We start from the raw sequence: 12,206 nt of genomic DNA, 5'->3' as shown, positions 1-12,206 counted from the left end.
GAGTCTTTTGCCCATTTTTTAGTGTGTGTGTGTGTGTGTGTGTGTGTGTGTGTGTGTGTGTGTGTGTTTTGGCTCCGGACGTATAGGAAGTCTTCACATATCCTGAACACGAGTACTCTGTCAGATGGATGTACTTAGAAGAGTTTACTCAAGTTCGTGACTTGCCTATGCATTTTCTTAGTGCTGTTTTTGATGGACAGAAAATTTTAACTTTGGCGAAATCCAACTTGCCAAGTTTTAAAAAAATGTATGCCTAGTATTTTCTAGGTGCTGCTGACACATTTCTGTGTAGGACAAGGAGAAGAAAAGACCCTCTGGTGTTTTCACCTGGTTCTTACATGTAGGTCTGTGATCACTTCATGTTGATTTTTCCATATGGCAGTGGCTCTGAAAGTGTGTTCCCTAGACCAGCGGCATCAGCATCACCCGGGAACTAGATAGAAATGCAGATTCGTAAAATTCCCCACTCAGAACCTACTGAATCAGTCAGTTAAGCGTCCAACTTCAGCTCAGGTCACGATCTCACAGTTTGTGAGTTCAGGCCCCACATCGGGCTCTGTGCTGACCGCTCAGAGCCTGGAGCCTGCTTCAAATTCTGTGTTTCCTTTTCTCTCTGCCTCTTCCCTCCTCAAGCTCTGTCTCTCTCTCTCAAAAATAAATAAACATTAAAAAAAAATTTTTTAAAACCCCAACCGAATCAGAAACTCCAGGATGGGTGGCAGAAATCTGGATTTTCAGAAACCCTCCAGGTGATCCTGATGCATACAAAAGTGTGAGGACCGCAGGTATGTCGTGTGAAGTAGGCATTGAGGTCTGTTATTTTTCAGATGAATATCGAACTGTTCCAGCACCAGTTTTTACAGACTGTCCTTTCTCCCTTGAATTACCTGAGTAATTACCTGACTTGTTGAAAGTAAATCGATCATATATATGTGTGTATGTGCACAGATCAGATTGTCGATCGGTACAAATCAATCTGTTCCTTCTTTCCCCAAAACCACACTGTCTTGGTTACTGTAGCTTTTCAGTAAGTCTTGAAATTAAGTAGTGTGACTCCTCCAGTCTTATTCTTCCTTTTCAAATGGTTTTCACTGCTCTAATTTTTTTTACATATCCATACATTTCAGAATCAGCTTGTGAATTTTTGTCCCCCGCAAAACCCTCCTAGGTCCTTGATTGGGATTGTGTTGACTCCATAGGTCAGTTTTAGAAGACTGGACACCTTCACGACATTGAGGTGTCCATCCACGAAAATGTGGAATATCTCTCTTTCTTTACTTAGTTCTCTCAGCTGTGTTTTGTGCTCAGTGTAGGGGTCTTGCACACATTTGATTACATTAATTCTTGAGCTTCATATTGTGAATTGCCTTGTTGTTTTAATTTTATTTTTCTGGTGTTCATTACTAGTGTATGGGATACAGTCTCATCTAGGAACTTTAAGTCATGCGACCTTGACAAAGTCACTCATGAGTGCCAGGCTTTTACATGCTCATAAACATGGCATTTGTGGATAGCCAAAAAAAGAATAGTTTTACTTTCTTTCTGATCTTGGTGACTTTTATTTCTTTTTCTCTTGATGCACTGACTAAAGAGCCACAGCACAAAGTTGAAAAGAAACGGTGAGAGTGGCCATGTTTTCACTGATCCCAGTCACGGTGAAGGAATTCAGTCTTTCACCATCGTGGATGATGTTCTCTGTAGGCTTTTCACGGATCCCCCTTATTACACTAAGGATGTTCCCTTTCATTTCTAGTGTGATGACAGGATTGTTTTTTTAATCTTAGATGAGTTTTGAATTTTTTTAACATTTTTTTAAAAATACTTATTCATTTTTGAGAAAGAGAGAGACAGACAGAGAATCCAAAGCAGACTCCAGACTCTGAGCTGTCAGCACAGAGCCCAACGTGGGGCTCAAGCCCACGAACCATGAGATCATGGCCCGAGCTGAAGTTGGACGCCCAACTGACTGAGCCACCAAGATGCCCTGAATCTTGAATTCCTTTAACTGCTTTTATTTTATAAAGTGATAATATCATTGTTCTCCTCATTCTGTTAATGTGGTGGATTATAGGGGCTCATGTTTTTAATGTCACAACAACCTTGCATACCAGAGATAAAGCCTACTTGGCCATAAGTTAATAGCCTTTTTATATATTTTTGGATTCAGTTTAATAACATTTTGTGAAGGATTTTTGCATTGATATTCACGAGGACTATTCGTCTGTGATTTTCTTTTCTCATGGTGTTTTTCTCAGTTTTGGAACCAGGGACTCATAAAAGACGTTGGGAAATTTATTTACCTCTTGAACGTGTTTTGACATTGGTGGTGTTTCTTCCCTAAATGTTAGTAGAATTTGCTAGTGAAGTCATTTCAGTCTGACATTTCCCTTGTGAGAAAAGTTTTGATAAGGAATTCAAGTTCTGAAACAAATGTAGCATTCCTCTGCTCTCTGTACCTTCACTACCGTGCGGTTCAAACTATCTTCTCACTCCCCGTGTGACTTCTCTTTTGGCCTGTGGCTTATTGATGTACATTGCCTAACTCCCAAACACGGGGATTTTCCTGTGTTTGGAAATACCTACTTGTTACCCATTTCTAATATAATTCCGTTGTGGTCAGAAAACATACTCCATGTTATTTGAATAGATCTAAAGGTACTGAGGCACGTTTTATGGCCCATCGTATCTTGTTGAGCATCCCATGCTCATGTGAGAAGGGTGTGCACCTTGCCACTGGTGGATGGAGAGTCTGTGAATATCAATTAGGTCAAGTATTCTTTAAAACTTCCATGTCCTCACTGTTTTGGGGTTTGTTTGTTTGTCTTATATGTTTTACTTGGCTGGTTGTTTTTGTCCCCTTGTTTTAATCGTTAGTGCTGGAAGGGCATTAAAATCTCCATCTATGATTGTAGGATTGTCTATTTCAGCCTTTAGTCCTGTCCATTTTTGCCTCATGTTTTGAATTCCTATTATTAGGTGTATACACATTAAGTAGTTCATGTCTTCATGATGCGTTAACTTTTCATTGTTATAAAACATTCCCTCTTATCTCTTTTTCTAGATACCTACTTTTTGTGATATTGATTTAGCCATACCAGTTTTGTCGTGCTAAGCGCTTTCATTGTATATGTTTCCGTACGTTTACTTTCAATTTGTCTGTTTCTGTGTATTTAAAGTGTGTTTCTTATAAAAAGCATATTATTGGGTCTTACTTTTATTGTTACTCTGACAGTCTCTACCAATTAGTTGGAGTGATTGTACCATTTACATTTAGTGTAACTATTGATATGTTGGGTTGAAACATCTTTGTATTTGTTTTCTTGGTATTTGTTTTCTATTTGTCTCATTAAAAAAAAAACATACTTTCCTCCCTTCTGGCCTTTTTTGAGTTAGTTACGTATTTATGTAGAATTGCATTTTGTGTTGTCTGTTGATGTTTCTAAGCTATAGTTCTTTTCCTTATTATTTTAGTAATCACTCTAAAATTATGATATACATTGTTCATATTTAAATAATATTTTACTACTTCAAGAACAATTTAAGACCCTCCCGGCAATGTATTACATTTACCCCTCTCATCCTTTGTGCTCTTCACACTATGTATTTTGCTTCTACCTGTGCTATTATAAACCCTACCATATATTATTAAATTTTTTGCTTTAAACAGTCACACACACACACAAACATACACACACACACACACACACACACGCACTCCAGTAATCTGGCAAAATTCTTTATCTGCATAGGTATATTAAGTGTAATCTTTTTCAAGTCTTTTTCTGATAACTCCATCATCTAGATCCCCTAATGGCTCTCTTTCTATTATCTTTCATCTCTTGCTTTCAGTCATTTGTCTTGCCTGCTGATATCCATAATAGAATATATTGAATAAGACTTTATGTTTTTGTAGGGATAACTTGAGGCTCTGAATGATACCAACTTTTTCCAGAGGGAATTTGTTTTGATCTTGGGAAATCAAAGCAGGGGCAGATCAGTTTTATCCAGTCCTGGATCAAGCTGGTTTGTAACTGGGGTTCAGTCTTTTGTGAGGAGCAATCTATTTCCCGTGCACCCCGGAGTATAACATAGCTCTCCTGTCTCCTAGCTGGAAGTGTGGGGTGTTGACCAGGGCCTCCATCTTTTGGTGAGCCCTAACTGCAGATTTTGTTTCTCAGTTCTGTAAGACTGCCCAAAGTTCTACCTGACTTCTCAGACTCTCACCTGCCATTTCTCATTCACATTCATGGTCCCTTGACCCTGTACTTCTTGGGAGTTATTTTAAAAAAAAAAAACAAAAGGCAATTAAAAAAACCAATATAGAATCTGAGCCTCCCCTCCTTTCTGATGTTTTCTGTTTTCTCCTCTCAAACCCCGGCTGCTTTGGTAGCTTTGAATGACACGTTAGGTCTCCCTGATCTTATAAGCCCATTGAAACCATAAGCCAAGTTCCCAGACTTTTAGCCAAGGCTTTATGCATGGCTGCTAAGGCTCTGGGCCTTGCACGACTTGGGATCTGGAGAATACCTCAAGGAAGCTATGTGATGAAGCGCTGGGCTGAGCTGGATACACGTCTCCTTGGCTCTTGGCTACTTGGCATCTCTTATGCCCTCAGTTATATTAGACATACATCGTATAGGTTTTCTATCTGTTCCAGGTGGGAGGGTGGGTCTCTAACAACCTCCCTTATCATTACAGAAGCAGGAAGTTCTGGTCTTTATGTTTGAAGAATATTTTTACCGGCCGTGGAATACTAGGATGGCCATTATTTCCTTCAGCATTTTGATGAATTCATCCACCATCTTCTGACTTTCATTGTTGCTGTTTAGAAGTCAAATGTCAGTCTTATTGTTGCTCATTTTAAGGCAATGTGTGTTTTCCCCTGATTGTAAAAGATATATTTCTTCATCTTTGGTATTCAGAAACTTTAGTATACTCTATGTGCTGTTTTCTTTGTACTTATCCTATTGGAGGATTGTGGCTCATTTTAAATCTGTGGCTTGATGTATTTTATTAGATTTGGGAAATTCTTGTGCAGTGTCTGTTCAAATATTCTCTCTCCTTTCCTTCTGTGACTCTAATTGTACATATGTTGGACCTTTTTTACTTTGTCCCATAAGTCTATTACACTCTCTTCTGTGTTCTTCCTCCTTTTTTCTCTTCATGATTCAGTCTGAACACATTCTTTTGTCTATCTTCCAGATTATTAGTTCTCTTTCCCATCTAAGCTGGCATTGAACTCATACATTTATTAATTTTGCTTATTGTATTTTTAAATTATATCATTTATATTTAGTTTCTAGTTCTGTTGTGAAGTTCTGCATCTTGCCATCCATCATCTTGAACACTTAGTCACAGCTATTTTAAACTCTGTGTCTGACAACTCCAATATCTGGGTACCCAAGGGGTCAGGGAGGCATCCGTGTTTATATTATTACTTTTTTTTCCTGCCATATCATCTTATCTCCTGATATGCCTGGTAATGTTGATTAAATGCTAAATATCTTAGGTAAAAAAAACTGTAGAAATAACTTGAGGATCTTGATGACACTGTTCTTCTTGCTCTGGTCCTGGCAAGAAGTGAAGGTAGATGATCACCACAGTCCCTGGTTGAAGGGATTCAAACCGAGCTTCAGATTTCATGAGAGATGGTCTACTTCCGATTCACCACCACTACAAGGGTGAAGTCCTGCAGCGAATACAACTCAGAGCTGCAGTGTTTGTTCGGGCCCCTCTGCTAGGATGGCCCTGAGCTTGAGTTTTTTGTTCCCCTAAGGCCAGAGTGCTGTCAGAAGCTCTCCTTGGCTTCTCAACTTCTCAGCCAAAACTTTTAAATCAAATTCTGAGCAGAGAAGAGATACCTCGTTCCTCTGTGTCCCTTCCTCTGAGGTCCCAGCTGCCTCGGCAGCTCTCAGAAGCTCTGTGCAGATTCCTGTGTTATGTTCCGTCCAGGTTCCTGTGATGCTCTTGATGGAAGTGTCGGTCTGCAGCAACCAGGTCCCCCGCCACTTTCTATGGCCATCACTGTGTGATGTTTCCTGCCCCCTGGACCCTTGTGGGCTGACCCGGGTTGCCGTTTAGATTGGCAGCTGGCTCCTCCCTGGGAGTGCTCGGTTCAGGGACGCCTCCGTCGTGGCTACAGGCACCGGGGCCCCTCTGCTGTGAACACACACGTACTTCCGAGGTCCAATTCGTCTTATGCCCACCCTCCTCCCCACCCTTCCCTCCTTGCCATTCTGCACGAAACCGCTTCTTTTCCCTGAGAGGGCCCCCCTCACCCTCCCACTCCCTGCTGGACTGTCCCTTCCCCCTCCTCTAGGTCACGTGCAAGAAGCAGGCCCTGGAGGAGCAGCTCGCCCAGAGCCTGCAGGACCGGGAGGCCCAGCGGGACACGCTGCAGAGGACCCTGCAGGAGAAGGAGGCTCTGTCTGAGGAGCGGGCCCAGCTGCTGGCCAAGCAGGAGGCCCTGGAGAGGCAGGTCCGGCTCACGGCTGAGGAGGCGGCCGAGCTCAGGTACCTGGGGCCCTACCAGCAGGTTCTGTCCACACGGCCTCGCCCTCGAAGAGCCCGCAGTGCGGCAGGGGACAGGCACTCACTCGGCGACCGTAGGGCAGGGCAATGTTATGTCCACGTGGGAGAGAGGCTGTGAATGAAGGGCAGACACAGAGCCTGGCTGAGAGGAGCATCTAGAAGAATTGAATCCAGTAAGAGTCCCGGGATGGCCCTCCTGAGAGAGGTGGCCACACTGGCCAGATAGCAAGTGCCAGAAACCCAGTCCAGACCGGCAGAAGGAAGGCATGGGATGTCCTGCTCAAGGAATCTAAGTTCAGGATACACATGGCTTCAGGCAAGGCTGGATCCAGGTGCTCCCACAGTGCTGTCAGAATCCTGCCTCTCCCTGCTCAGTGCTACTTAACTCAGGAGACTTTGTTCTCAGGCAGAGTCAGGGTGCGAGGTGGCAAACGGTCAGTGGCCACCCCAGGCTCCCTCCTCCAGCAGACACAGCGTCCTCCTCCCCCCAAAAAACCCAAACGCTGCTGCCATTGGCCATATTGAGCCATTTGATATCCCTGAACCGGTCCTGGGAGTCGTAAGGCTCAGACTGACAGGCTGGGGTCACACGCCCATCCCTGAAGCCAGGCACAGTGTCAACCCCAGGGAACCATGAAGATGAGGGCAGGGCCAGAGCGAGCTTCAAAAGTCAGCAGGGGCCACTTCCAGAAGACGTGAAATAGGCACTTGTAGGTGAGAACGGGGGTGCCCTTCAGGCTGTCACCTGGTAAGCTGAGCTGGTCCCATGGCCTCTGCAGCAATCCAAAAGCTGGTTGCTTTCTGTCACCAAACTTGTGGGCTCTCTTGGGAACATCTAAGTATTTTTGTAGAAAAGGTTTCCTCCTGGAACTCCAGAACCTGGGGGTCACCAGAACCCTTGAGTCCCAGGTCCTTGAACATCCTCACAGACAAACCTCTTTTGCAAATGAAAGTTCGCACAGGAACAGGAACAGAAAACCTCACAAAGGCCTGCTCCGGGTCAGCAGGAGCAGAGGGTCCCTGCCTGTCGCCCCCTTCCAGGCCCCACGGGTGCTCAGACAAGCAGGGGTTGGAGGGCCCCTGTCACCTGTCAGTATTTGCTGCCCGGATCACGGACAGAGGCTGGGCAGAGGCCGTGGCAGCCCAGGGTCCTCCCCGTAGGCTCTGCCCCGATCACTGGGCAGCCCTGTGGCCCCAGACAGTCACCTGCTCATTAATCAGCACTTTACGGTGACCGGTCTGAGCTTCCGGTGACGAGGCTGCTGGGGGCTTGTCCTGAAATCACCTATGCTGGCACAGGGTGCCGCCTAGCTCCCACGGTAGGTGTCTGGCTGGCTCCGTGGGCCGGAGGGTCTGGCCACTGCGGTTTTAATGAGCTCCCGGGTAACGTTGATAACCACCAGGTGCGAGAAGTCCTGCGGCAGCTCTTTGCCTCTCCGTGGCGGGCTGATGACAGAGGACCCCGGGTTTCAAGCCCCTCCAGCCCCCACGCCCAGGCCCGACCAGGCTGCAGCGCTGGGGACGCGTGCCCAGTTGAGGGGTTGCTGGCTCGCTCGGCACCCGGAGAGGTGGATGGAGGGTGTCTGCCTGCGCCCTCGCTGGTCATGCCGGCCTCTGCTCCAGGAGGCTGAGGTGCTCTCGGGCTCCCGAGGAAGGAGAGACCGGACACACCCTTAGACTCCCAGGCTCTGGGGCGAAAGAACATTCTGGTGTCTGAGCGGCAGAGACCGCCTCTCCCAGAGGGGACCAGGCTGCTGTCTGGGAGGAGGTGGGTTCGAGGTGTTGGGGAGGCAGCCCCCGCTGCCGTCTGTTCACACAGCAGCGGGGAGCAGGGAACGTGGGGTGCTTACTAGGATGGGGACTGGAAGGGGGCACTGGGGACATCGGAGGAGTGAAGTTTCTGGGCTCTGCAGGCAAGAGCGAGCCCTGGACGGTGTCGACACGCCCAACCCCCCCACCAAGGTGGCAGCGGTGAGCAGGGTCCCCCGGGGCCCACGGCCCTCCCCGACCCATCGATTTGTGTGGGGATGTGTGTCTGCCGTTTGTGTGCTCACGTGAGTATTTTTGTGTGTCTGTGGTGTGTGCACGTGTGCTGTTTGGTTGGCAGATGTTTTCACGGTAAAACACCTCGCGTGGGGCCAAGCACAGTATCGGTTACAACGTGCTCGCTGGCTGGTCGACGACCGGTGGGCTGATTGGTTCTCTTCTGACAACTCCTTCAAGCCACTTCACCCCCCTCCCCGGGAATGAACGCTGCTCTGAGTTGCAGGTATTTTCCGGACATTTGTGTCTGCGTGCACAGAGGCAGCTTTCGTACGCGGTGGACGCTGGGCGTGCCCTTCCGCTCTGACACGTTGCTTCTCAGAGATCAGAAAAGAGAGTTTCCTCGTCCTCGATAACAACTCACTAGATGCACCGTCATTTCTAGAACATTCTGCCACTTATCAGCATGGAAGCCACGTCCAGTTAGTGCGCGATATAAGGCTGCAGTGAGCATCCTTGTACGTGTGTAGTTGGTTCATGCGTATTTCTAAAGAACCGACACTTGGGAGTGGAATCGCTGGCTCAAAGATAGGCACGCTTTAAATCTTGAAGTTTCCTAGCCTCCCCTCCACAAAGAAAATGGTCCTCGCACCCTTGCCAACATTGAATATAAACATTATTTAAAGTTGTGTCAATCTGGTGCGTGGTCAATGACACCACACGGTTGTCATTTGAATCTCCTTGAGTACCAGTAGGGTGAGCAAACTTTATATGTTCATTCCCCCTTTGCGTTTTCTTTGTGAATAACAATCATTTTTCTCATTTTTCTGTAGGATCAGCTGACCTTCTGTCATTGATTCGTAGGAGCTCTTTGCATATGATGGATATTAACTCTTTGTCCCTTGTCTTTTAAGTTGGTTTGTGAAATCTTTCTGCATAAGCCCCCAACCCCTTTACGTGTATTCAGATCTGCTGGCCTCTTTATTTTTGTCTTCTCGGTTTTGTGTTTTGCTTACAAACTTTATAAAATAACTTTCTCTATTTTTTCTACGGTTTTTATAGTTCCGAGTTGTTTATTTGTTGTGGTGCTCTGTTTTGTTTTGTTTTTCGTTTAGCTTTTTAATCCACCTGAAAGATTATTTTGTGCAGGGCCTAATTTGGCTTTAGAGATTTCAAAGGGATGACGGGCCATGCCTGGCTGGCTCTTGGTAGATCCCACGACTCTTGATCCAAGGGCCGTGAGGTTAAGCCCACATTCAGCGTGGAGCCCACCTAAAAAAAAGAGTTAAAAAAAAAGGAATGAGATGTTCATTCTGTTTATCTTCTGATTGATGAGCCCAGCCTCGGTGGGCACTGTTCCGGTATCTAGCTAAAGGCCTCTGCACCGTCCCTCATCAGCAGGACCGCCTGGGTGACCTGCTCCACTGTCTGATGACTCTGCAGGGCTGAGAGGGACTCTCTGGAGAGAAGCCTCTTTGAGACCCAGCAGCTGGTGATGCAGCTCCAGGCACAGCGGGAGCAGCTGGAGGGACAGGCCCGGAGCATGCGGCTCGCCCGGCAGGCCCTGCAAGGTGCTCCTCGGGCAGGCTCTCTCTGCTCCTCTCTCCCCTCGGTGGAGCTCGGTCCCCAGATGTGCTGCTCACACTCCCCAGCCCCCTGAAGGGGCACGAACACAGGCCTGGAGCTCACGTGGCTGATCGGGTCATGCCACTGTCGTCTAGGAGGGCCGGCCACCTGCCCAGCCTGCTCTCGGTGCCGGGCCCGGGCGCAGAACCGGGCTGCGGCCACAGGGTCAGCATGGTGGCTCCCTACCCAGCTCCCGTGCTCCCTTCCCAGGCCCCGTGCTCCCTGCCCGGCGCCCCTGCCTTGTGTGGGCCTGGCCAGAGCCAATACACGGTGACAGTTAGGACGTACACTGCAGTGGGGCACGGAGCGCATTGTCCCACGGGCTCTGGCAGCCTCCTCAAAGCAGGTGGCTGTCACCGCGTGGGGCCACAGGGGTTCCATGCTGCGGGGGCCCTGTGGCCGCTCCCTGATGCCTCTGTCACTTCACAGTGGAAACGCAGCAGCTGAGAAGTGCCTGGGAGGTCCAGGAGACAAAGCTGCAGTGGGACGTGGGGAGGCTTCAGCGGCAGGTGGCACAGCAGGAGCGGGACTTGCAGCTGGCCCTGGAGAGCCAGGCGCTGGCCCACCACGAGGACCTGGCTCGGCTCCAGAGGGAGAAGGTCTGCTTGCGTTGGGCCGCTGCCGCGTGGTCACTTCCCAGGAGACTGCCACGTCCCAAAAGCCCGCAGACACACGGGGGAGGGAGCTTAGGAGACCAGCCGGGCGAGAGGTGCCCCGGCCATACCGGGGCCGCACCGGAGGACTCGAATAGTTCACGTGGGCGGTCCAGGGCCTGGGGCATTGTGCAGGGGGGGGTCTTCTCCCCCACAGAAGGGGCCAGACCTCGGGTTGGCTGGCCTGGCTGCAGTCCGAGGGCCGGTAGCCGGAGGGAGCTCCCTCCTCCCGCTACGCTGTCCCACTGGCCACAGGCCCCTGCGAGGTCTTGTTTAACATGTTACACATCTTCTGAATGTGGGGGCTGGGAGAGGTATATGGGCCACTACATAGGGATGGCAGGTGGTGAGACCCAGCTCTTGCTTTAACGTCCTCGTGTGAGACAAAGGGTGTTTAGCTGACTGGAGTGGCCATTCCTGGGGTCCTGTCCTGTCCTGACGTCCCATGAACCGGGTCTCACTCAGGACTACAGGTACCTGCTGGCCTCACGTGTCCTGACTTAACACAGTCTTCATAGCCTGTTCCTTTGCATTGGCCCAGGAGTCCCTGAGTCTGTCTCTGACAGAGGAGAAGGAAGTGGCAGCTCACCGGTTGGAACAGGAGAAGAAGCTGGTAGCAAAGAATGCGGCCAAGAGGGAGGCTCTGAAGGAGGAAATTCAGAGCCTAAAGCATGAGCGGGATGAGAGTCTCCTCCAATTGGAAAATGAGATGCAAGAGGTGATGGGGGACTGTCAGGCAGTGGGGGACCCTCACATTCCACCTCACCATGCTTTCTCTGACCCACAAAGAGGGCTGACCTTTCCAGATCACTGCTATTGAAGCTTCAGTCTTCACAGCAGTCCCAGTCGACAGACATCCACCCACCTACTTATCCATCCATCCATCCATCCATCCACCAATCCATTTATCCATCCATCCATTCACCAATCCATCCATCCATCCATCCACTAATCCATCCACCAATCCATCCATCCATCCATTCATCCACCGATCCATCCATTCACCAATCCATCCATCCACCAATCCATCCATCCATCCATCCATTCATCTGCCCATCCATCCATGCACTTGACTGTCCCTCCATTTGTCATCATCAATCCATTTATTTGAATATCCATCCTTCTATGTATACACTTAGCTCTCCTCCCACATACATGGCCGTCTATCCACATACCCGATTTTCCATTCACACACCTAACCATACATCTACCCATCAATGTCCTTAAGCATCCATCAATGATCCATGCACTCGACCGTTCATGCATTCAAATGACCATCCATCTATGCAACCGCTCACTTGACCCTCTGTCCATCCATTCACTTAAACATCCTTCCCTCCATCCACACACTCAGCTGTCCATCCATATCCACCATCCATCTCTGTGTCTGACCACCCACCCACCGGACCATCC

The 12,206-nt window shown here is 48.5% G+C and overlaps 1 protein-coding gene across 1 annotated transcript in view; it reads left to right on the top strand.

The window, feature by feature from the left end:
- Window positions 1-12,206, top strand: part of CROCC2 (ciliary rootlet coiled-coil, rootletin family member 2) — a 57,709-nt gene that overhangs the window by 18,761 nt on the left and 26,742 nt on the right. Inside the window, exons 15-18 of the mRNA XM_047084943.1 lie at window positions 6,320-6,513; window positions 9,958-10,085; window positions 10,570-10,739; window positions 11,335-11,511. Of these exons, the coding sequence (XP_046940899.1) occupies window positions 6,320-6,513; window positions 9,958-10,085; window positions 10,570-10,739; window positions 11,335-11,511 (669 nt within the window). The remainder of the gene's footprint in view (window positions 1-6,319; window positions 6,514-9,957; window positions 10,086-10,569; window positions 10,740-11,334; window positions 11,512-12,206) is intronic.

The sequence above is a fragment of the Lynx rufus genome, unplaced genomic scaffold (assembly GCF_022079265.1).
Source record: "Lynx rufus isolate CCGP_SWC_20201006 ecotype Redwood Valley unplaced genomic scaffold, mLynRuf1.p SCAF_2, whole genome shotgun sequence".
Lineage (NCBI taxonomy): Eukaryota > Metazoa > Chordata > Mammalia > Carnivora > Felidae > Lynx > Lynx rufus.
The sequence above is the reverse complement of the archived record's forward strand: the minus strand, read 5'-3'. Positions and strand labels throughout refer to the sequence as shown.